The sequence below is a fragment of the Rhodamnia argentea genome, chromosome 5 (genome assembly GCF_020921035.1).
Source record: "Rhodamnia argentea isolate NSW1041297 chromosome 5, ASM2092103v1, whole genome shotgun sequence".
Taxonomy (NCBI): Eukaryota; Viridiplantae; Streptophyta; class Magnoliopsida; order Myrtales; family Myrtaceae; genus Rhodamnia; species Rhodamnia argentea.
The window spans coordinates 17,116,695-17,142,769 of NC_063154.1; the positions used below are offsets into that span (position 1 = coordinate 17,116,695).

Genomic DNA, 26,075 nt, shown 5'->3' on the forward strand with positions numbered 1-26,075 from the left:
TATTACTACCTCTAATCAAGAGTCGTAAGCCCGCTCGAATTTTGAGGATTCTTATAATAAGCGTGTCGGTGTCGATGTCCGACGCGCGTTCGACACGCGGTCAACGCGTGTCGAAGGTCCGACGCAACGCGAGTCGGTGAGGAGTGAGGGCGGGGAAAAGCAGATCCGAAGGGCAGAGAACGGTGGGGGAGGGGGAGGAAGAGCGTCTCCGGCGATGAGAGAGATGAGGGACGAAGCCCGCGAGGCGCAGCCGGTGGTTGAGCAGGGAACGGCCTTCGTGCGCGTCGGCGCAGAGAGAGCGAACGAGTCGGAGGACAGAGGGAGAGAGCGCCGGAGGAGGGACGAGCAGCAAAAATCATAGCGGTCGACGTCGTGGTTGGTTTAGCAAGACAGAGAGGAGTGACAGAGGGGAAAGGGAGTGAGATTTTTTCACGCAGAGAGGAGAGAGACAGAGAGATGAAAAGCGTGAGATGTTTTCGGTGATGTTTTCGGAAAGTAAAGAGAGAGAAGAGGGGGAGACAGCGAAGAGAGAGAGAGAGAGACAGGAGAGGAGGAGAGAGGTGAGGCGTGCGTCAGAGATTTTTTAAAAAGTAAAGAGAGAAGGGGAGGAGACGTGAGAGAGGAGGGGAAGCGAGCAGACCGCAGATTACAAGATTTTTTTTATTATTTATTTATTTTGTAAGCTGGTTGAGATCAAATTACGAGAGTATTCAACATGTCAAAAATTTTTATTTTTTTTTAAAATAACATGTCGTGTTGTGTTGTGCCGCGTGTCCCGTATCGGTGTTGGTGCTTCTTAGCTCGTCGATCGCTCCCCTAGCCTCGTGGCTTTCTGAGCAAGGGCGGAGGCCTTCGCAGCCATCGTCAGATCCGGGTGAGGGCCCCTCTCTCGCGACCTACGAGTGCTTTAAGACCCTCACAAGACTTCGTAGAAAAATAAAATAAAAGAAAGAAGCAAACAAATGAAAAAAATAAAATAAAATCATAAAAATAGAAATTCAAGAATAACAATTATGGAATTATAAAAACTGTCCTAATATTTCCAATTCCACATGATGCATTGGGTGCTTTATTTAGTACTAGAAAACGAGTGAAAAGTTTTTTTATTTTTATTTTTATACGGTCTTTGCAATGGGTTAGTAATAAAGCATTTAAGAGCCATTAAGTTGTTAGGTAACTAATTTATAGTCATATTAAATATGTTTTTAACACTTAAGGCAATTCATTTATAACCCACACAATCAAATATGGGTTAATATATGGATTCTAGACTCATTTTGCCACCTTTACTGGAATCCAATTGTGTGTATACAACTCTGAAATTGACGATGGGTGATACATAAGGACCCCCAATTTAATAGTTTAGCCCAACTCATTGGAATTAATGTACAACGGATAAAAATGTCGAGGCATAAACTCTTGTTGATATTGAAAAATATTTTAATTCACTAATTTTTTTGTATGATATAAACAATCATTTTTTAAAATATATATTTTTCAAAATGTTACTTTTTTGTGTGTCAAACAAACGCATCCTTTAGATTTACCCGATATTTTGTTGCTCGACCTTTAATTCGGTGGCTCACATTGCACCTCTGAGGCTTCGCGAAACAAGAGGACATTAGGGCTTCTAGCGTGTTCCTTATCGTTCACTTTGGTTGGTATAGTTTACATCTTACTTTCAACGGTGAGAAGGGTCGATCACGATAATGTACTGTCTTGTCTCATTACTCCAATGTCGTACCAATCACAGCACTCTGTCGTAGCTCAGTTGTGTACCAATCGCTGGTTCCTGTCCACTACTCTCCTCATGCCTTGCCGTTACCAAACCTTCCCGATCCGATCGAGAAAGCGTTCCTCGTTGAAAATGGGTAGAGAAACGAGTCGATCCGGAGTAAAGTCGTGTCGTGTTAAGATTTTTCCGAACGAATCCTTCCGTGCTCGGGTCATGTTCATGAAGTGAAAATATAGGAGAACCTAATCGGATAGTTGATAAAAGAAAGAAAATGGAATCTGGCACTAGATTTATTTGATTCGGTGCGAATGTCGATGCCTACTTTCACGTAGAAGAGCAGCACGGAATTCGATGGCTGGAGGTACTCGAACACTCTGTTGGTGCTTTTCAGCCCTTGATCAGACCCAGTAACTCACTCAGTGCTTGACCCCTCATAATTTCCAGTGAAATCTCACTTACAAAATTACGTAGTTTTTTATATCATGAGAATTTAACTGGCTAAATTACTGCAAATGTAGTTACAACAAGAAATGTCCGGCATCTAATAGAAAGGTAGAGAGGTTCAAATGGTCCCTTGCCGCATCTTTGCTTGGGGGCTCCTTTAATTAATGTGCAAATAGAAGGAGACAAACAACGCCCGCATTCCTTTTATCTTCTTCGGCTTCTCTCTTGCACCTAACAAAATCAAAGGCAAAGCTTGGACTTTATTAATTCGGCCACACTTGCTCAATTTAATTTGGACCGTATTTATTTAATGGGGCTCAAACTCGCGACATATTCTAACAGTTTTCATGTCACATTTTGAACTATCCTCCCTACAAAAGAAGATGGTGTTTTCTAATGCTCGTCGCAATTTTTTCTTTACTATAACTCGGTATGTTCAAACCTTTTGACTGTAATAATTCGAACTAATTGCCGTTTTCGCATGATAAAACTCCTTCCTACCCTACATGGGAGACGCTATGATGCGAACATGGGGATTTAAGGCCGAGCCAAGCATCATAATACCGCAATGAGGAAACGTGGGCATTGCGATTGAGCATTTAGAACCGACAGAGAGATCTTCCTAAATTCTGAGCAAAACATGAAGTGGTTGGTGTTTCTTGGTCTCGCTCTAAGTCTTCTCTCTCGCTCTGCATTCTCACAGACAGTGATCAAGGCTCTACCAGGATTCCCCGGTGAACTTCCTTTCTATCTTGAAACTGGGTGCGGCGAAACATCAACTCTCTCTCTCTCTCTCTCTCTCTCTCTCTCTCTCTCTCTTCTTACTGAGATTTCATTGTTCTTGACTGTTGGTTTGTTCTTGGTGGGGATTAGGTATGTTGGGGTTGGAGAGTTGGAAGATGTGCAGATGTTCTACTACTTTATCAAGTCGGAGAGGAGCCCAGAAGATGATCCTCTGGTGCTTTGGATCACCGGCGGCCCCGGTTGCTCCACTCTCTCCACAATCTTGTACGAGATTGGTAAGTCTAAAATATGCGCCAAACATGTCCATCCTCTAATGTTCATTTTCTGCGAAACAAACCGAACCTCGCAAGAGTAACATTGCCGCTGTAGTAACTTTATTCTGACATCCATTTGGTTATTGAACTTTCAATTACTGTCCCCAGTTGCATTAGCTTCGCTCACCTTCGAAGTTCTTCGAACAATCTTCCCTCGGAAATCTTATGTGACAGCCTGCTTGTCGGATGGACATTTCAACTCTAACAATCTATCTAGGTTTTCATATAAGGTTTTCGTTTGTGGGTTAAGTACTTAACGGTCAATGTAAGAGCAAAAATTAATCAAAACTTAATCAGTTTTGTTTTAGAAACTACCTACTTTTATTTATTAAAGAGAAATGATTATGTAATAATATTTTATCTACTGGGCTCCAAAAAAATAAATAATAAATAACTAAAAATTATTGTGGGGCTCACTCATTCAAAAAGTTATGGCCCACAATATAATATTACTCTTACAGTCATTCAAGGACCATTATGCTAACAAGGACCTTATTTAAATCGGCGCTGCGTGCAAGAGACTATTTTGTGTGAAAATTATATGTAACGAAGTGATTTTGTGTCAAGATGGATAAGGAAATCTAACTTTAGAATGTTGAAATAGCTAAGTTTGGAAGATGCTAACTTGTTTTCTACTTGCATTCAGGTCCATTCACGTTCAACTACAAGAACTCAACTCCAAGCAGACCAACTCTGAAAGTGCATGAATATTCATGGACAGAGGTAACAGGAAGTTTCTTCTTCCCTCCCAGGCTGGGACTTTGGCTGCATCAACCCCGATCATTTGATCGGTTGATCAACAGGTCGCAAACATTATATTCGTCGACGAGCCCGTCGGGACCGGGTTTTCATATGTGAATAATTGGGAAAGCTACAATGTGAATGACAATATTTCGGCCACCGATACTTACGAATTTCTTAGGAAGGTAAGTAAAAAAAACATTCCAAGTAAAAAAAATTTTGAGAAATTTTCTCTATTCGAGATACTTACATTGCACTGTGACTATATTAGGCCCAAGCCATCAGAATATATCTGATTTTACTCTGTTGCTTGGGCTGTGATTCAGTGGCTCACTTTGCACCCTGAGTTTCTGAGCAACCCAACTCTACATTGGTGGCGATTCCTATGGCGGCTTTATCAATCCAATGGTCACTTTGAAAGTTGCTGAAGGTATGCTTTTTCTTCAATTAATTTTAAATTAAATACCATCCACTGAATTTTTTTTTTCTTTTTTTCAATACCCTCGACATACGATTGACAATTTGTGTTTGTGCCTCGACAATTCAGTTCATTACAAAAATGTTACGACGTGATTACGTGATGTTATTATTAAAAATGGAAGAAAGTGTGTCCTTTCTTGTCAGTTTCCAATTAAACAGTGTCCTATCAACACGGTTTCGAAATTTTTTTTTATAGCAAGTTTGTGTTGAGAATTATCATCCTGTGTACATCGACCTAGGAGGTCAAAAGTGCCATAACTTTGATATGATAATCACTTGAACGCTATAATTTTTTTTCAACTATTTGAATGCTATGACTTTTAAAAAAATATTCACTTCAGTGCCATAACTTTTACTATTCACCCAAGTGCCCAAAATTATGCTTGACATCGTATTTTGTGGTGAATGTTTTTATAAAGTTATCACACTGAAGTGATAAAAAAAAATAATTCGTAACATTCAAGTGAGCACAATAGATAAGTTATCACATTCATATGATTGTAGAAAAAAAGTTATAGCACTTGTTGTATATTTTCCCAAAACTAAGCTGCAGTCTACGACATTGAATTGGGGGTACCAAAGGATCAATTTGAGAATATTTTTTCTTAATATTAAGCAGTTAATCTTATTTTTCCATACTACTAATTTAATTAACAAATTGTCTTAGTATTTTATTGGACATTTGAATTTAATAAAAGTTAGGTTTGCTCAATCCAGAATAAAGATAGGTTAGTTTATAAAGATCGCATAAAAATAGGTACAAAACAACTAAGCAAGCGCATAACACTTCCTTCTATTTATTTAATGTTGATGAATTAATTAACAAGTTAGGCTTGACCTGAAAAATGGGCTGCCATCCAATTAATTATCGCAAGAGCAAATATCCTTCTTTCCTTTACCTAATCTTACAAATTTTGTTTCCCGTAAAACAACAATCCACATGAGTTTAGTCAAATAATATATTTTGTTCCAGGAAATGAAGCGGGCCTTAAACCAATAATGAATCTTCAGGTAAACATTATCAACCATATTAATACCATGCTTCTTATATGCATTTTCCACCAAAAATGCCGAAATTTAATAGCCGAATTTGATTTAGGGGTACTTGATCGGAAACCCGGTAACGGATTTACAAGGTGACTTGAATTCAAGAGTCCGATTCGCTTATTTGAAGTCTCTTATATCCGAAGAGCTGTATGAGGTAACAATTTCTAACATGTTTATATGGTATTTGATTTTTTTTTTCACATGTTTTGTCAAATGATTGATTTTTAGTCGCCACGTCAAATCAAAGTAGAGAGCGAAAGAAATAGTCAAAGGATGTTTGGAATTTTTATTGGTCTTTCTCAAAAAAATTGGTTTCTCTGGATAACGGCATCGCCAACTACATGAGCTCGAAGAGCCCTCCGAATCTGCTGAACAGGCTCGGGTGGATCGTTATTGTGAGGGTCAACGGGTGCTGCTATAGTTGCTGGTTGAGATGGTGGCATCATTGTTAGCCGTCTCTCCTCATTTTGCGCGTATAGCATTGCCCTAGCTATCCTCTCCACATCTTTCCGAGCCCGACGAGATGGATGTGAATTTGTTATATGTAAGATTTTTCCACGCCATCATCCTGGTAATGATATCACAAGTAACAAATGTTATCAAATGCCAATAACTTATGGTACTAAAATATAATTAATGAATTAAATTAAAAGTATCCGCACGAACCGTTGAACCTATTGCAGCTCCCGTAATAGAAATCCACATCCGTGTATGTCTACGGAACCACTCCATATATTCTGAATGAAAGTGAAGTTCCTCCGTTATAGGATCATCATGGACTATATATTCGGTACATCTGTCTCACTTAGCGATCCATCGTCCGTGCTTAGCTGCTCAATCTTTTCCGGGTGGCATATTGTCAATATTATGTAAGGCTTTGTAATCGCCAGGAGGAGTAGGTATTGGCTGCTGCATACCAAACTGACGAAATACTTGGTGCGGATAATGCCACTCAACTATCCAGAAACGGATGAGTGGTACATGAGCCCTCCAAATATCTTGTCCCTGCAGACAGTAATACGGTAGAGTCTCCGGAATGTCGCCATCGTAAGGCTCCCAATTAATTTGTTATCGTAATAAAACATATCAAATTAAATGAAGAATTAATGTAAAAGCTAACATTATATTAAACTCATTCGTTGTTATCATTACTTACATCTTCGGATGTCAATCTATCAAATTGGTAGAGTAGATGTACTAACATATGAGTGGGGACCTCTGTTGTGTTTCGACCTTGGCTCCAACTGCATAAACAAAAAACATTCAATTTTCATATATTATACGCACCGAAAAGAATTAACGACGCATGAATTGAAAATGCAATATATCACATACCGACTACCGAAAGGTGCATGTACCGAAGGAATATCAACGATCGGGAATGGGAGATACATCTGAAGCGCTCCCACTCCCAAATCTACGGTATATATAAGGCACCGCCCATTTGCTTCGCTTCTGGGTCGATTGCACGGCATAACTTCCGATACAACCATGCAAGTGCTGCTAAACTCCAACTATACTGCGTAAGGACGTTGAGGTTCGTCAATAATTGAAGAAACAACAAACTAACTCGGGCACCTAATTTATTCGTGAAAATAGATCCTCCTAGCAGATGGAGAATGAAAGCCCGTGCATGCTGAACTATGGTGATGTCATCGGCTTCTGCCGGATGATCTTCAAAGCATTGTCTCAACCAGCTCAAATTTATACGTGTGCCACGCAACTAGGCTGGGTGAGTACCAAGTAAATCATCACAGACGGTGGCCCAATTCACAATCTTGGAGCTAGTAATTGCACGTCCATCTATAAGAAGCCCCGCAAGCATTGTAATATCCTGCAGCGTGATAGTGCATTCACCTTCTGGCATATAGAATGTGTAGGTCTCGGGCCTCCACTGCTCGACCAATGCAGTAATTAAATGCCAATCAAGCTGCACAAATCCCATAAAATAAATGCCATAAAATCTTGAAGCTTGCAGATACGGGACTATGCGCGGATCAAATTCACCTATGTATAGCATCGCTCTCTGACATCTAAGGGCTTATGTTGGATTCATCTGTGAAATGTAGCATGAATAGTTAGTTGCAATTTTGATGATGTTGTTATAAAGGACAGATCAACTGAAAATTCTTCGATTACCTTAGTGTTCCATATAGCTTGAGATCTATATCGGGCTTGCCCAGTAAGTAGTGAACCATCCTTTGGGCCCGGCTGAATGGAAGCACTATGTGCCATATCTACACAATTGTGATATTATAACATTACAACAAATTTCCATATGTATGGATAACATGGAGTAGATGAACTGGATAAATATCGTGCAATTGTGATATTATAATATTACAAAAAATTCATAAATGTAATGCAAAAACCGGGGAAAAATGAACTTCATAAATATCAATCCAATAATAATATTATAACATTACAATAAATTCATGAAACTAATTTACACAATTAACACAAGTATGATCTACTCTCGGGCCGATCTATGTGCACAAGTTTTCCTGTTGTGCCCCGATTTTCCATAGTGTGCAATGATTTTGCGAAGTGCCACTGCTCAGGCTTCTCCAATTCATCTCATTCCGGATCCGTGATGTACGGGGCCTTCCTTTCTTCATAATACGACTCGGGTTTGGCATTAATAGCAGCTCGTCGGGTTCAAGCTGGTGATCAAGATGCCCCAATGGATTAAACATATACTAATAGCGGTGAAGGGTTTTATCTAACATATACCATTCATCTACATACGGTTCGTAATCAATGCCATACGCTTGACATGCTGCAATTACATGTGAACATGGGATTTTCAGCCATTGAAATTTCCCACAAGTGCACGTTCGCAAGTCTAGGCACACTACGTGTTTGTGGCCCCCTAAACCCCGGGATGCGTCACGTACGGTTTTCACTTCGAAAGCTCCGCTATCAGAGTCGAAACATATGATTGCATGCCTATTTTCTTTTTGATTGTTGTGCTCGAGCGTGGCACTCGTAAATTGCGTATATTTCCACCGATTCTCTTTCTGCACCACGTATATCGTTCTTCTCGTATCAAAATAGTGCACCAACCGATAGAATATCTTGTCAACCATGGCTGTTATTGGCAAACCACGAAAACCCTTCAGCATCCCGTTGACCGATTCAACTAAATTTATCGTCATCGATCCATATCTCATCCCTTCATCATAAGCCTTTGTCAATTTTTGTCTTGGAATCTGATCGCACCATGCACATGTGGCTGGATCAAACACCCTAATTTGGCTCATGATTTGGTCGAACTTCCGCCGTTGGTTCGCGTAAGCTGTATATTACAACATTAATTAGTACTTCTTACTCAAATTTTTGCACACGTATTTTCCTGAAATTTACAAATTTGAGAATTTACCCGCCATATGAACAAGTCTTTTGCCTTCGGCATTTTTGAATTGTTTATTGTAGTTGCTGGCAACGTGCAAAATGCAATATCTATGGTGGCCATGTAGAGAACGTCATCGTCTTGTTTCCATTACTCGTTGAATCCCGATATGTCTATCTAATATTACATAAATATCATCTCTTCTAGTGACATATCTCCGCAACTGATTCATAAACCAAGTCCAATTGTCAACATTTTCCCGATGGACTACAGCAAATGTCAACGGGATATTATGATTATTGCCATCAAGTGAGGCCGCACAAAGGAGGGTTCCTTGGTATTTTCAGTACAAAAATGTACCATCAACAAATATCAAAGGATGACAACTTGTGAAGCCTTCAATGGTCTTCTTGAAAGTCCAAAACATCCGGTTGAAAACCGTGCAGCCCTAATCTAAGTTGATATGATCATCGATCACAAAATGCGAACCTGGATTCTGGCTCTCCATTTCGATCGTCCATGTCCTCAACCTACCGTATGACTCATCCCAATTTCCAAATTGTTTGGCAATCGCCATTTGTTTGGCCTTCCGGGTTTTACGATAAGTAGGTTTGAAGTGCAGCTTGTCTTGAATCTCCATCATTAGTAGCTTGATTTTGATATCTAGTTAGGCGGCGACCATTGCTTCTATCGATTGCGAGAGGTACTTTTGGTCAAGGTGCCGATGATCCCGTGACATTTGCGGAGAACTGCATGTATGTGGCCCATTATACTTACTTATTTTTCAAAACATGCCACCCGATTTAGCAATCGCGCGGAGCCTCCAATCACATGGTCCATTTGGATTGCCACACTTTATCACATATTCTGCTTTCTTTGTCAAATAAGCGTGAAAATTTTGATTTATCCTAAGGGAATACTCTTTTCCAGCCAAGCGCACAGCGTTCCATGATGGAAACAACATGCCAACATCAAATTCTTTTGATGGATCAAATAACATACGGCCTGACTTGGCTCTTGTATCGTCTTGCATCATGTCAAAGTCGATATCCGAATAAGGCGGTGGATGTACCAACGGCAAAATGGGATTACTGACCTGGGTTTTGTAGTAAGCCTCCATATTGTCACATCCGACATCTTCATCATCATTGTCATCGGTGTCATCCAAGGTTCATCTTCTTAATCACCATCATCATCATCGGTAGCAGCATTATCATCATTACGATCATTATTATCATTATTATCGAATCGCACATACCGATTATGCAAACTATCATCATCTTCACCAACATTCGAACCTTTCTCCGTGAAATCATCTCTCATTTGGTGTTCTGCTACAATTGCATAAAATTGTAAAAACCCCGTAGCACCGGTCTAAATTGCAAATTGCTGGATCATCGTAATCGTAGCATAATCATGCACCTCCGTAATGTCATATGTAACACAATTGCGTGTCACAATCGGATATCTATACACCACTGTTTGAATATATTAGTTTCCCGTTATATTCAACGCGCCCTCGATCGAAACACGTAACTCATCAAATGTCGATATGTTTGCAATCCCGAACATGGTAGATTGTCCGCATTCATAGTCAATTTCATATTCGGTTCGTACTATTGTACCTTCCCAGTGCACAATCGCAAAAGATGTAGACGACATTCTGCTAAATAAATAAATTATAAATTATTTTTAAACTTCAATTTGATAAATATTGTCCCGTATACGTTATCAAATTAACATTATCACTATTAATATATCAAATGAAATAAATGTCCTAGTATAGCCCTAAGGGCTTAGACGACTATTTGCCAAAAGGGAAAAATTGTCATTTTTTAAAAGTCGTAGGCCAAAATACCTTGAATCGTCCATGGCCAGTTGATTGTGGCTATTTCCTAATTTTTGGGATTTTTTACAATTTTTTTAGAGACAATTTGCTATAAGGGCAAAATCGTCATTTTTTAAAAGTCGTCGGCCAAAATACCCTGAATCGTCCATGGCCCGTTGATTGTGGCCATGTCCTAATTTTTGAGATTTTTTACAATTTTTTTGAGAGACAATCGTCGGCCAAAATACCCGAATCGTCTATGGCCGAGTTGATTGTGGCAATTTCTTAATTTTTAGAACTTTTTATAATTTTTTTGGGAGACAATTTGTCAGAACGGCAAAATCGTCATTTTTTAAAAGTCGTTGGCCAAAATACCCTGAATCGTCCGTGACCAGTTCATTGTGGCCATTTCCTAATTCTTGAGATTTTTTATAATTTTTTTGGGAGACAATTTGTAAGTAGGGAAAAATCATCATTTTTTTAAGTCGCCGACCAAAATAGCCAAAATAGTCTATGGCCAGTTGATTGTGACTATTTCTTCTTCTTCTTTTTTTTTTAATTTTTTAATATTTTTCCTTCATTTTTTTTTGAAAGTTTGTATGATTTTTTTTTAATAATTTTAATCAATTTTGTATTTTCTAATTTTCTATTATTCGAATTTTGAAATTATTTAAAACATATTTTTTGGACAGGGTCAAACCCCGCCCTCGCTTCTCGGGCCATTTGATCAACTTTTTTTTATTTTCCCAAAAATTTATTTTGCACTCCTAAACTTCTTTTTTATTTTTTGAAAATCGTCAAACGAGTATGGACATAGTTGCAAAAATGAGTCCCAAAAATAATTTTTACGAGATTATGGTAATTTTTTTTATTTACCTAAATTCGTAAACATTATAACTATTCAGGATACAAATAATAATCAGATAAATGAAACAATAATTACAAAACTGCAAAAAATAACTATAACGAGGTTTACCTCAAATTATTAAGGGTAATCATGCGCCGAATGTGGAGCTCAAACCATCAAAAGGAAGCACCATGTAAGAAGGCCGGTTTTGTTTTTGTCTCAACTTCTACAAAAATAAAAAAGTCCCAATTTAATTTAAACAAGACGAAATATTAGCAGTAAAATAAAAACACTAACATCAATAAAGGCATCTGAGGAGAGAGGGATCCGAGAAAATCTTCGTAAGTTGTGTGAGGGAGAGTGCAAGAGGAGAGGGGGCTCTGAGAGTGCGAAAAGATGAAGAGCTTCTGTGGAGGGGAGAAGAGTAGTGCGAACAGCGGAAGAGCTTCGCGAGAGAAGAGAAGAGCAGTGTGAAAAGAGGAAGAGCTTCTGTGGAGGAGGGATGAGCTTCTGCGGAGAGGAGAGATTTTACAAAAATGAGCTTCTATGGAGAGGATGAGTTTCTGCGGAGAGGAGAGCCTTCGGCTTTGCTTCAAACGGAGCGGAAGGCTTTGTAGTGCTCATGAAAGGTGCTGCAGCCTGCAGCACCTTTCACGACGCCAGTGCCGGCGCTAGCGCCTAATTAAAGGGGCTGGCTCTAGTGGGGGCCCTTGCCCGCTCGGCACTTACAGTGTCGAGCGGGTGGGGCCCCAACACCAAGCAGAGCGAGCACAACCACTTGCTCGGCATTGATAGTGCCGAACAAGTAAGCCGTTCGGCATTCTCGGTGCCAAGTAAGTACCCGCTCGGCAGTAAGACTGCCAAGCGGATCCTAAATTGGTAAATAAGTTTTTTAAAATCTAATTTGGTAAATATTTTTTTTTGCGCAATTTGAAAAAAAAAGCCCCGCTTGTACTTACCCTACATAGTTCGTGCTTTTTTTCAAATTGCGCAAAAAAAAAAATTTACTAAATTAGGTTTTAAAAAAAAACATATTTACCAATTTAGGGTCCGCTTGGCAATCTAAGTGCCGAGCGGGTACTTACTCGGCACCGAGAATGCCGAGCGGCTTACTCACTCAGCACTATCGGTGCCGAGCAAGTAGTTGTGCTTGCTCTGCTTTGTGTTGGGGCCCCACCTGCTCCGCACTATAAGTGCCAAGCGGGGGTACGACCCTACCCGTTCGGCGGTTAAACTGGCGAGCAAGCGGGGGCCCCTACCAGCGTAAGCGCCTTTAATCAGGTGCTGGCATCGGCGACGTGAAAGGTGCTGTAAGTTGTAGCACCTTTCACTAGCACTATAAAGCCTTCGGCTCTGCTTAAAGCAAAGCTGAAGGCGCTCCTCTCCGTAGAAGCTCATTTTTGTAAAATCTCTCCTCTCCGCTGAAGCTCATCCCTCTTCCCGTGAAGCTCATCCATCCTCCACAGAAGCTCTTCCTCTTTTCACACTTCTCTTCCCTCCTCTACTGAAGCTCTTCCTCTATTCACGTTGCTTTTCCCTCCTCCATAGAAACTCTTCATCTTTTCACACTCTCAGAGCCCCCTCTCCTCTTGCTCTCTCCCTCACAACAACTCACGAAGATTTTCTCGGATCCCCCTCTCCTATGGTGCCTTTATTGATGTTAGTGTTTTTATTTTACTGCTAATATTTCGTCATGTTTAAATTAAATTGGGACTTTTTTTATTTTTGCAGAAGTTAAGACAAAAGTAAAGCTGACCTTCTTACTTGGTGCTTCCTCTTGATAGTTTGAGCTCTACATTCGGCATGTTATTACCCTCAATAATTTGAGATAAACCTTGTTATAGTCATTTTTTGCGGTTTCGTAAGTATTATTTTATTTATTTGATTATTATTTGTACCCTGAATAGTTACAATGTTTACGAATTTAGGTAAATAAAAAAATTACCATAATATCATAAAAATAATTTTTTGGGACTCGTTTTTGCCACTATGTCCATATTCATTTTGACGATTTTGAAAAAATGAAAAAGAAATTTATGAGTGTAAAATGAATTTTTTGGAAAATAAAAAAAAGTTGATCAGATGGCCCGAGAAGCGACGGCGGGGTTTGACCCGGTCCGAAAAATATGTTTCTAATAATTTCAAATTTTGAATAATAGAAAATTAGAAAATGCAAAACTAATTAAAAATATAGAAAAATCATACAAACTTTCAAAAAAATGAAGGAAAAATATTTAAAAAATTCAAAAAAAAAAGAAAAGGAAATAGCCACAATCAACTGGCCATAGAATATTTTGGCTATTTTGGTCGGTGACTTAAAAAAATGACGATTTTTCCCTTCTTGCAAATTGTCTCCCAAAAAAATTATAAAAAATCCGAAAAATTAGAAAATGGCCAACATGAACTGGCCATGGACGATTCGGGGTATTTTGGCCAACGATTGTCTCCCAAAAAAATTGTAAAAAATCTCAAAAATAAGGAAATAGCCACAATCAACTGGCCATGGACGATTCAAGGTATTTTGGTCGACGACTTTTAAAAAATGACAATTTTGCCCTTTCAACAAATTGTCTCCCAAAAAAATTCTAAAAAATTTCAAAAATTAGGAAATGGCCACAATCAACTGGCCATGGACGATTCAAGATATTTTGGCCTATGACTTTTAAAAAATGATGATTTTGCCCTTTTGGCAAATAATCGTTTAAGCTCTTAGGGCTATACTAGGACATTTATTTCATTTAATATATTGATAGTGATAATGTTATTTTGATAACGTATATGGGATGATATTTACCAAATTGTAGTTTAGATATAATTTATAATTTATTTATTTAGCAAAATGTCGTCTACATCTTTTACAATTGTACACTGGGGAGGTACAATAGTACGAACCGAATATGGAATTGATTATGAAGACGGAAAATCTACCATGTTCGGGATTGCAAACATATGGACATTTGATGAGTTACGTGTTTCGATCGAGAGCGCGTTGAATATAACATGAAACCAATATATTCAAACAGTGGTGTATAGATATCCGGTTGTGAGACGCAATTGTGTTACATATGACATTACGGAGGTGCATGATGATGCTACGATTACGATGATCCAGCAATTTGCACTTCAGGCTGGTGCTATGGGATTTTTACGGTGTTATGCAACCGTAGCTGAGCATCAAATGAGAGATGATTTCACGGAGAAAGGTTCGAATATTGGTGAAGCCGACGATAGTCCGTATAATCAGCACGTGCGATCTGATGATAATGATGATAATGATGGTAATAATGATAATGCTGATAATGATGATGATGATGATGGTGGTGGTGGTGGTGATGAAGAAGATGATCCTTGGATGGATACCGATGACAATGATGAAGAAGATGTCGGATGTGACAATATGGAGGCTTACTACAATACCCAGTGTAGTAATCCCATTTTGCCGTTGGTACATCCACCGCCTTATTCAAATATCGACTTTAACATGATGTAAGACGATACAAGAGCCAAGTCGGGCCGTATGTTATTTGATCCATCAAAAGAATTTGATGTTGGCATATTATTTTCATCACGGGACGCGGTGCAGTTGGCTGCAAAAGAGTACTCCCTTAGGAGAAATCAAAATTTTCGCAGTTATTTGACAAAGAAAGCAGAATATATGATAAAGTGTGGCAATCTAAATGGACCATGTGGTTGGAGGCTCCGCGCGATTGCTAAATCGGGTGGCATGTTTTGAAAAATAAGTAAGCATAATGGGCCACATACATGCAGTTTTCCGCAAATGTCACGGGATCATCGGTACATTGACCAAAAGTACCTCTGCAGCTAGATATAAGCAATGGTCGCCGCCCAACCAGATATCAAGCCACCGATGGCGAATATTCAAAACAAGCTACACTTTGAACCTACTTACCGTAAAACCTGGAAGGCCAAACAAATGGCAATTGCTAGACAATTTGGAAATTGGGATGAGTCATACGGTAGGTTGAGGACGTGGATGATCAAAATGGAGAGCCGGAATCCAGGTTCACATTTTGTAATTGATGATCATATCAACTTAGATCAAGGCTGCATGGTTTTCAATCGGATGTTTTGGACTTTCAAGCGGACTATTGAAGGCTTTGCGAGTTGTCGTCCTGTGATATTTGTTGATGGTACATTTTTGTATGGAAAATACCGATGAACCCTCTTTTATGTGGCCTCACTTGATAGCAATAATTATAATATCCCGTTGGCATTTGCTGTAGTCTATCGGCAAAATGTTGACAATTGGACTTGGTTTATGAATCTATTGCGGAGATATGTCACTAAAAGAGATGATATTTGTGTACTATCGGATAGACATATCGGGATTCAATGAGCAATGGAGATAGTACGGTGGCGTCCTTCACATGGCCACCATAGATATTGCATTCGACACGTTGCCGGCGGCTACAATAAACAATTCAAAAATGCCAAAGGCAAAAGACTTGTTCGGATGGCGGGTAAATTCTCGAATTTGTAAATTTTAGGAAAATACGTGTGCAAAAATTTGAGTAAGAAGTACTAATTAATGTTGTAATATACGGTTTACGCGAACCAATAGCAGAAGTTCGACCAAATCATGAACCAAATTGGGGGGTTTGATCCAGCCACAGCCGCATGGTGCGATCAGATTCCAAGAGAAAAATGGATAAAAGCTTATGATGAAGGGAGCAGATATAGATCGATGACGACAAATTTAGTTGAATCGATCAACTAGATGCTGAAGGGTTTTCGTGGTATGCCAATAGTAGCCATGGTCGACAAGATATTCTATCGGTCGGTGCACTATTTTGATACGAGAAGAACAATGTACGGGGTGTAGAAAGAAAATCGGTGGAAATATACGCAATTTTCGGGTGTCACACTTGAGCACAACGGTTAAAAAGCAAATAGGCATGCAATCACATGTTTCAATTTTGATAGCGGGGTTTTCGAAGTGAAAAATGCACGTGACGGATCTAGGGATTCAGGGGGCCACAAACACATAATGTGCATAGACTTGCGATCGTGCACATGTGAAAAATTTCAAGGGTTGAAAATTCCATATTCACATATAATTACAGCATGTCAAGCGTATGACATTGATTACGAACCGTATGTAGATGAATGATACACATTAGATAAAACCCTTCAGTGCTATCGGTATATGTTTAATCCGTTGGGGCATCTTGATTATCGGCTTGAACCCGACGAGCTGCTATTAGTGCCAGACCCGAGTCGTATTCGGAAGAAAGGAAGGCCCCGTACATCACGGATCCGAAATAAGATGAACTGGAGAAGCCCGAGCAATAGCACTTCGTGAAATCATTGTATATACTGTGAAAAATCAGGGCACAATAGGAAAACTTGTGCACACAGATCGGCCCGAGAGTAGATCATACTTGTGTTAATTATGTAAATTAGTTTCATGAATTTTTTGTAATGTCATAATATTATTATTGGATTGATATTTATGAAGTTCATTTTTCCTGAGTTTTTACGTTACATAAATGAATTTTTTGTAATGTTATAATATCAAAATTGCACGATATTTATTTAGTTCATCTGTTCCATATTATCCATACATATGGGAATTTGTTGTAATGTTATAATATCACAAATGTGTAGATATGGCACGGAGTGCTTACATTCAGCCGGGTATAAAGGATAGTTCACTACTTATGGACAAGCCCGACATAGATCTCAGGCTATATGGGATACTAAGGTAATTGAAGAATTTTCAGTTGATCTGTCCTTTATAATAGCATTATGAAAATTGCAACCAACTATTCATGTTACATTTCACGGATAAATCCGATAGAAGCCCTTAGATGTCGGAGAGCGATGCTACATATAGGTAAACTTGATCCGTGCATAGTCCCGTATCTGCAAGCTTTGGGATTTTATGGCGTTTATTTGATGGGATTTGTGCAGCTTGATTGGCATTTAATTAATGCATTGGTCGAGCAATGGAGGCCCGAGACCCACACCTTCCATATGCCCGAAGGTGAATGCACTATCACACTACGAGATATTGCAGTGCTTACAAGACTTCCTATAGATAGACGTGCATTCACGAGCCCCGGTATTATGAATTGGGCCACTGTATATAATGATTTACTTAGTGCTCACCCAGCCCGGTTGCGTGGCACACAAATAAATTTGAGCTGGTTGAGACAACGCTTTGAAGATCTTCCGGCAGAAGACGATAACGTCACCATAGTGCAGCATGCACGGGCTTTCATTCTCCGTCTGTTAGAAGGATCTATTTTCGAGGACAAATCAGGTGCCCGAGTTAGTTTGCTGTTTCTTCCATTACTAGCGAATCTCAACGTCCCTACGTAGTATAGTTGGGGTTCAGCAGCACTTGCATGGTTGTTTCGGGAGTTATGTCGTGCAACCGACCCGGAAGCGAAGCAAATGGACGGTGCCTTACATATCTTGCAGATTTGGGCGTGGGAGCGCTTGAGATGTATCTCTCCATCCCTAATAGTTGATATTCCTTTAGTACATGCACTTTCGGTAGTCAGTAAATAATCTATTGCATTTTCAATTCGTACGTCATTAATTCTTTCCAATATGTATAATATATGAAAATTGAATGTTTTTTGTTTATACGGTTGGAGTCAAGGTTGAAACACAACGGAGGTCTCCACGCATACGTTGGTATATCTGCGCTACCAACTTGATAGATTGGTATCCAAAGATGTAAGTAATGATAGCAACGAATGAGTTTAATATAATATTAGCTTTTAAATTAATTTTTCGTTTAATTTGATATGTTTTATTACTATAACAGATTACTTGGAAGTCTTACGGCGGCGACATTCTGGAGACTCTACCGTATTACTGCATGTAGGAACAAGATATTTGGAGGGCTCGTGTCCCACTCATCTGTTTCTAGATAGTCAAGTAGCATTACCCGGACCAAGTACTTCCCAGGTTTGATATGCAGCGGCCAATACCTACTCCTCCCGGCGATCACAAAGCTTTGCATGATATTGACAATAGGCCACCCGGGAAGGATTGGGTAGTTAAACACGGACGATGGATCGCTATGTGGGACAGACGTACCGAATATATAGTCCATGCTGATCCCGCAACGGAGGAACTTCACTTTCATTCGGAATATATGGAGTGGTTCCGTAGACATACAAGGAAGTGGATTTCTATTACGGGAGCTGCAATAGATTCAATGGTTTGTGCAAATACTTTCAATTTAATTCATTAATTATATTTTAGTAATATAAGTTATTGTCATTTGATAACATTTGTTACTTGTGATATCATTACCGGGGTGATGGCGTGGAACAAATCTTACATATAGCAAATTCACGTTCATTTCGTCGGACTTGGACAAATGTAGAGAGGATAGCTAGGGCAATACTATACGCCCATAATGAGGAGAGACGACTAGCAATGATGCCACCACCCAACCAGCAATTACAGCGGCATCCGTTGACCCTCATGATGACGATCCACCTAAGCCTGTTCGATCGACTTGAAAGACTTCTCGAGCTCATGTAGTTGGCGATGCCGTCCCTTACACCTTTGAGTATCATACGACGGATTTCGCTCCGGGTTTCGCTCCGGGATTAGGACAGACGGGTTTCGATGCGGGATTTGCCCATTTTGCCGCCCCATATCCCGTGGGATCTACTTTTGCATTTCCCGACCTGTAGACTCTAGCTCCTTCTCCCGCTTCGTATGGATCCGATTTCCCTCCTTTTTATCCAGGCTTCTCTTCGATAGGATATGTATCGTCAGGGCAGGGCATATTTTCACAAGATATGCCTTCATCATCTACACATCCTCCTCGGCCGGATCCTTCTCCTCGGCCTCGTCCTCGTCGGTACAATATTAGACTTGCCGAGCACCGAAGAGAACCCGATTACGGAGTATGAGGTCATGTAGGAAGACGACATCGTTAGTAGATGTAATTGCGATTAACGATTGTTATCTATTATAAAAATTACATGTTCTTCATATATCTCAGCACTTTCATTTTATGAATATTCTTAATTAATTACATTAATAAAATAAGCTTAAAAATTATAAATAAAATAATTATTATAAAAAACGTAAAAAAAAATTATGATTTTTTTTTCAAAAAAGGCCAAGCGGAACAAAAGGCAGGGGCAGGTTTGGGGTTGGCTCACGGGCCAGTGGGGGGCGGAGCGGGGGGCCTGCTCGGCGGTTGGGTTGCCGAGCGGACCCCAAATCGGTAAATATTTTTTTTTGTACCTAATTTGGTAAAAACAAATTTTGCGCAATTTGAAAAAAAGCCCATACAAGCAGGTTTTGTTTTTTCCTCTTCTTTTTGCATGTGAATAGTAATAACACTTATATCATGATCTAACTAAAGCAAAATAAAAAAAAGAAACTTAGACTAATGCGCCTGGTAATTGAGACATTGACATTCAAATCTCGTGTATAAATTAATTTACATCCCATTGACATTAGTGTAAATTTTTTATTTTGTCGTGATATTACTACATCGCGGTTCATTTTCTGTGATGTCATCTAATTTAAATAATATCCCGCTCTTAGTAATAATGACATTTAAATATCAAAAGTTCATGAAACGAGTTTAAACATAGGGCAATTGAATAAAAAATAACTGCTAGTCCCGAAATCTGGGATCCAATGACCGGTGGCCCCTGTCTAGGCGACAAACCTATTAGTACTTACTTTCTTTTCAACGAGATTCAGTATAGTATATATACTAGATTCGCCTTTCAAAATTTACTATATGTTTTTCTTTTCCCATGAAGGTTTATAACTACATACTCTCCTATAGTTGGGCTGACGATAGAACCGTTCAAGAGGCTCTTCACGTCCGACCGGTATGTAATGGGCAATGCTGCAAAGAAACACATTTAACTCTGCAAAGTAATATAATTTTCTCTATTTAAATTGTTAATTATCTTTTTATTCTCATTTTGTTTGGGGGTAAAAAATGATATGCCAGGGAACAATTAGGAAGTGGGCAAGGTGCAACGAGAGTTTATCTTACAAATACTCTGTCAGAGAAGTGATTGACTATCACAAAGAGCTCTTAAAAAGGGTATATCGAGCACTTATTTATAGGTAATTAAATTAACTAATTACTTACTTTTATTATGTTTTTTTTTTTGCTATTGCCCAATTTACTAGATCTTTCGCAACGTGCAGCGGCGACCATGACATGGCCATTCCGTACGTGGGAACACTCGCCTGGATCTACACACTGAATTTAACGATCTCTCAAGATTGGGAAGCGTGGTTCGTCGATGGACAAATTGCCGGGTTGGTTTCGATAACATTCCGTTTTAGTCTCGACCTTCTTTTTTTTTTTTGGATGAGATTCTACCCGATGCTCGAATTATGTTTTATAAGTCGATGAAAATGGTCAATCATAATATCTCATTTTCGTGTTTACATTGGTCTTTTTTTTTTAGATACACTACGCTATACTCTTACGGACAAGCCTATCTTACATATGCAACCGTCAAGGCGAGGACCTTTATCCAATCATTTCTTTCTGGGATTATTTGGTTTCTTTCCCTCACGATTATTTAGGGATATAGTTTCTGAATTTCTAAGTGGCTAATTATTATTTTGCGAAAGCAGCACCAAACTGTCAACTCGTTTTGCGCAGGGAGGAGGGCACACGGCTCCCGAGTACAAGCCTAAAGAATGTTTGGCCATGATTGATAGGTGGTTTGCTTATTACTACCTCTAATCAAGAGTCGTAAGCCCACTCTAATTTTGAGGATTCTTATAATAAGGTGACATTAGATTATGACCTCTGGTCGAGACGGATTTGCATGTATATTTATGCAAATTTTATTCTGTGTTACCCTTTAAGATGAGCTATATGGATATAATCGTTCGTTTTCCAATGCTGAAATGAATGTTCTTTCAATACAACTTCCCGTCTCATATTATGTATAAATCAATGCCCTAAAAGTCGAAGCGGTCCAAGCAGAGCACATTCGACAAGAGCCGCAAGGACACTCCTCGTGTACCCGATCGGTATTACGTACTTGGAAGCATCGCTTTCCTATGTGCATCATCAATCTTTGAACGACAGATCGAGACACGCACCATACATGGTTTGGTGTACCTTCCCTTCAACGTTTTGCAGCTAATAGCATGTTCTATCCTCTCATCCACAAAATTTAGGCCCCATTTGATTCGGCATTTGTAAGGGGATTTGGGGCCCCAAAGCCCCTTGACAAAATACAAATGGTATTTGGTAATTATTTTGAATAGCTTAGTGGAAATGCAATTGCATTTTCAAGACCTCTAAAGGCCTTTAGCCCAAAGCGGATCCGGAAATACTTGGGAATACTGTATTTTCGGAATGCAAATAGACTTCTTTTTGTTCGTATTTTATCTTCGCTATACTTTCATAATTACATAAATGTCCTTAAAATCCTAACATTTCCAACGAAAGCCTTAGCCACCGGCAGGCTGCCGGCGACCCACCGACGAGCGGCTAGAATGCAGCCACCAAGTGGCTCGACCTTACGCGAGGCCAGCCGGTGGCAGCAGATTTGACCTCGCTGGAGTCTTGCTGATCACCTGTCGGTCGCCAATCCTTGGCCAATTTTGCATTTTTTTTAAAAATAAAAGCAAAAGGGCTTTGCAAAGCGGTGATTTTTCCAAATACCATTTTAACTAAAGTTGTATTCCTATGTGTTTTTATAATACACTTTACCAGATACTGTTACATTTCGGAAACTTTTTAGTCCAAAGACCTTTGCATTTTCCCAAAGGCATTTTCTCAAAATCGAACGAAATGGGCCCTACTAGGCAAAGAATGGAAGGCGCGGACACAAGCCTGCCCTTTCTGGCTCATTGCACATTTGCACTTCACGAGTGGCCAAAATTCTTGGACAAATCTGGGTCGCTACCGAATGACATGAAACTCCACTTTAAATTCACAAAATCTCGTCTCCACATGACATGAGTCCGATAAGCGGTAACCCATGGCCGCCTCGTCTAGGCCGTCACCTTTGGCCAGCAAGGAAGGCCTAGCCAGAAGTGAGCAAGGGTGACCTGGCCCAAGTGAGGGCGGCCCTCGCCAAAGAGGGGGAGGACACCCTCACCAACCATTGCCTGAGACTGATCATGGGCAAAAAGAAAAGAAAAAATAAAAAGGAAAAAAAATTAAGAAAATAAAAGAAAATTATCCACATCAGCATATCCACGCCACGTAGGACTACCGGCGCTGAGGCGGTCGTCATGTCAGCGTGTTTTTATCAAAATTGATCGAAAGAACCTCATTAACAAATCGTCAAAATGTTTAGGACTAATTGACACAATTGAAAAGTTTAGGATTGAATTCGCAGAAAGATAACATGTTTAGGACTTTTTTGGTTTTTCATTTTTTCCCGTCTACCACGTCTTTCGCAAGCTGAGCCTGCATGATTTTTTTCTCTGCACTTGATTAGAGCTACTCCGATTAGGTACTAATCATCAGACGCATAAGCAGAGTCTCCATTATATATCATGGACATGCATAATATACCGACAAAAGTCACCCGAAAATTATTTATGTCTTAACATTTTTGAGGAAAATAAAAATATTTTCCATTTATTCATTTTCGTAAGCCATAGAAGCGATTGTTTTTAGATAAATATTTTTCAAATCATTCATTTTCAAGAAACAAGTGAAGCTTTTGCTTAGTGAAAACAAATATGACATAATTGTTGTGCGAAACAAACGATCGAATAATAAAATAGACAAAACAAGAAAATAAATCGGACATCGGATATATGTGATTTGATCGTACAAACCTACGTCCATGGGGAGAGCAATAACGAATTTCACTATAGATTAAGCAATACACGAAGATTATAAATCACATTCGAGTCACTCAAATACTCTCAATGTTTTTTAACACCCAATTACATTCAATAACGCATGCAATGTTTAGCCCTATAATTCCTCATGAAATAATCTTTCAATCTCACAAAGGAATTATATAAGATTAAACACAAGATTACATTTGGCTTCGACACTAAAATTATTGATGTAATTACACGAAGAAAGACTCACAACAAACACTCGCAAAAGAAACGGTACTTCAAGACTTCTTTTTCTAGATAAATATACATACGGTATAAGAACATGCTGCTCACATCAATAGACAAACACCCACGAATAATGTTTCATTTGTTTCGCGAAAAACAACTTCCTGAAAAATGTTTTCTGGACTTTTCAGCGTTTGGTTCGCGAAAAATAAACTAGTCTAGGAAAATATTTTCCACCTAAGAAAAATACCCCCTCAAAAGTGAGGAAAATATTTTCCACTTTCTGAGAAGAGAAAAATATTTTCCTCATCTTTCCTTCCTCTTTTGTAATTATCTTTTTACTTTCTTTTCATTATTTATTTATTTTTAAAAAAATTGAAAAATTTATATTTTGTTTTATATTTTTATATATATATTTTTTCCTTTTCTCCTGTTTCCTCCTCCTGCCGCAGATCTCAGCGTGACGCAGATGGCCGACCGCCCTACAATCGGCCATGAGCTGATAGGAGAGCACGAGGATCAGCCAATCCCGGCAATCTTAGGCTCGCCCTAGAGCATGTAGTTCACGAACTGGCTCGGGGCGAACGAGTGCCGGAACGGGCGCCTCATCGTCGCGTGCTCTCGCGAGTCCAGGAACAGGGGGTTCATTGTGCTCGGCACGCTCAATAGCATGGCCCCACCTCGTGCCGCCTCCGCCAGGGCAAAGCCTGCCGAAGCCAGCAAAAGGAGGACGAGAACAACCGATGAAGTAGACATTATTCAACGAGCAATCTCTTGAATGAATGATTCACACTCTCTCTTTTCTTCCCCCACTCTTAAAACTTGGTGAGAGATCATGGTGATGCTTGTGACGTGAGCTTGTCTGCATTCGAAGTTCATGTATATACATGGAAAAGAACTAGGGGCCGTATTGAACGAGCCCGAGAGGAGCTGATGAAAAGTGCAGAGATGGAGAACACAGCTCATCAGCGAATGCGTTGGTGAGGTGGGTGTTCTTGCTTCTTTTTCTTCTTCTTTTCTTATTTTTTGGGAGGACCGAAGAAGATGGGGAGATTGACCGTGAGTTCTCGTTATTGACTGAGTCAGATTGTTGCAGCGTCCATCTTCAATGAAGGGAGAGTCGGATTCTTTTATCAGATTTGTGCAAAATTCTGTCATGAGACGACGGTTACTCTTTAACTGCATCTGGCGAGCACGAGATCGCGGGGACCGGCCGATACTCTTGTTCGCCTGCAGCTGGCGATCGACCGAAAAAAAGGAAAAAAAAAATAAAAAAAAAAGATAAAAGATAAAGATAAATGACTAAAATTTTGAATTTTTTTAAGAAAAATTAAAAAAATGAAAATAAAAAAATAGAAAAACCAAATACTATTAAAAGGAGGCCATGGAAGAAAATCAAATCTGATTTTCCATGCCAAACGTGAAAAACATTTTCTGTCTTTTTCATAATTTTCCCAACTACTGAAAAACATTATCATTTTCCTAAAAAATAACTTTCCAAAAAATATTTTTCGAAAATCTCTCATTTCTCGCGACATATACGGAGTCTAAAGAGTATATTATAATATATTGTCACCCAAAATAGAGTAACCCAATTGCCCAAAAAGGTATATTGCAAGTGCAGAGACCAAATTCTGTCAACCTCCAGAAAGTCCAAAATTCCCTTTTGTTCTCCTTGGCGACTTTAATCAGTATATCGTTTCTTTCTATTTTCCTTTCTTGCTTTTCAAGTTGAGACGATCCAAAACTACTATCTCATTTCGAATCCAATTCACGGGCTCAAACTCGAGACATATTTTCAACAATTTTCACCTTTGCTCGGTGTTTGAGGCAAGTCACAATCGCTTCGTTCATAATTCGAACTTCACCTCCTAGTCTTCCAAAGCCCTAGTGGGCTCAACTGTCATAGACGCCTTCTTAGTCCAAGCCCCACTTGAACTTCGCTATAGCCGAGAATCTCATCAGAACAGTAACTACACATGCACCTTTAATTGCTCAACAAGGACTTTCCGACACAAGCTTCATAATCATAGATACAGAAAAATCATTATTGCATCTATATCTTTCAGGAGATTAAATACATACCTTGTCAATATCAGCCATTATAGTAACAGTTGGCTCTACAGGCTCCACCTCGCTACAAGCACCATTTGTGTTGATTACCTCGCATGCACTTGATACCTTAGGAGTTTTTTGTTGCAACTCCATATCAAGTTGAACACCATTTAGATCCATATGAACACTACTATAATCACTCCAAGTTAGAAGCATTAGAGACTCGTTAAATGTAACTTCTCTATTGATAACGGGTGAATTTAATTCTGGGCACCACAAACGATAACCTTGCTCACCTTGTGCATAGCCTAGGAACATGTATTTTCTTGCACTTTGATGGAGCTTATCATCACTAACTCAAACATAACACGAACAACCAAATATTCTATGAACAGAATAATCAGCAACGTTATCTGAACACACTTCTTCGGAGAGTTCGACATTCAATCGAAATCGATGGGCAT

The 26,075-nt window shown here is 39.3% G+C and overlaps 1 protein-coding gene and 1 pseudogene across 1 annotated transcript; both read left to right on the forward strand.

Moving 5' to 3' along the window:
* The window catches only part of LOC115755177, a 40,697-nt pseudogene extending 22,257 nt beyond the window's left edge, over nt 1-18,440 (forward strand).
* A 1,396-nt stretch (nt 18,441-19,836) lies between these two features.
* LOC115755176 (serine carboxypeptidase-like 17) lies at nt 19,837-21,332 on the forward strand. The gene is made up of 5 exons (XM_030694490.1): nt 19,837-20,378; nt 20,504-20,622; nt 20,707-20,820; nt 20,973-21,027; nt 21,173-21,332. Exons 1-5 carry the CDS (start codon nt 20,301-20,303, stop codon nt 21,254-21,256), a joined length of 450 nt encoding a protein of 149 aa, XP_030550350.1. The 5' UTR covers nt 19,837-20,300; the 3' UTR covers nt 21,257-21,332.
* The last annotated feature ends 4,743 nt before the right edge of the window (nt 21,333-26,075 follow it).

Coding starts and splice junctions, on each gene's coding strand:
- LOC115755176 (XM_030694490.1), top strand. CDS start 20,301: ATGAAGGTTTATAACTACATACTCTCCTATAGTTGGGCTGACGATAGA. Junction 20,379..20,503: donor AGGCTCTTCACGTCCGACCG/GTATGTAATGGG, acceptor ATGATATGCCAG/GGAACAATTAGGAAGTGGGC. Junction 21,028..21,172: donor TTACATATGCAACCGTCAAG/GCGAGGACCTTT, acceptor CGTTTTGCGCAG/GGAGGAGGGCACACGGCTCC.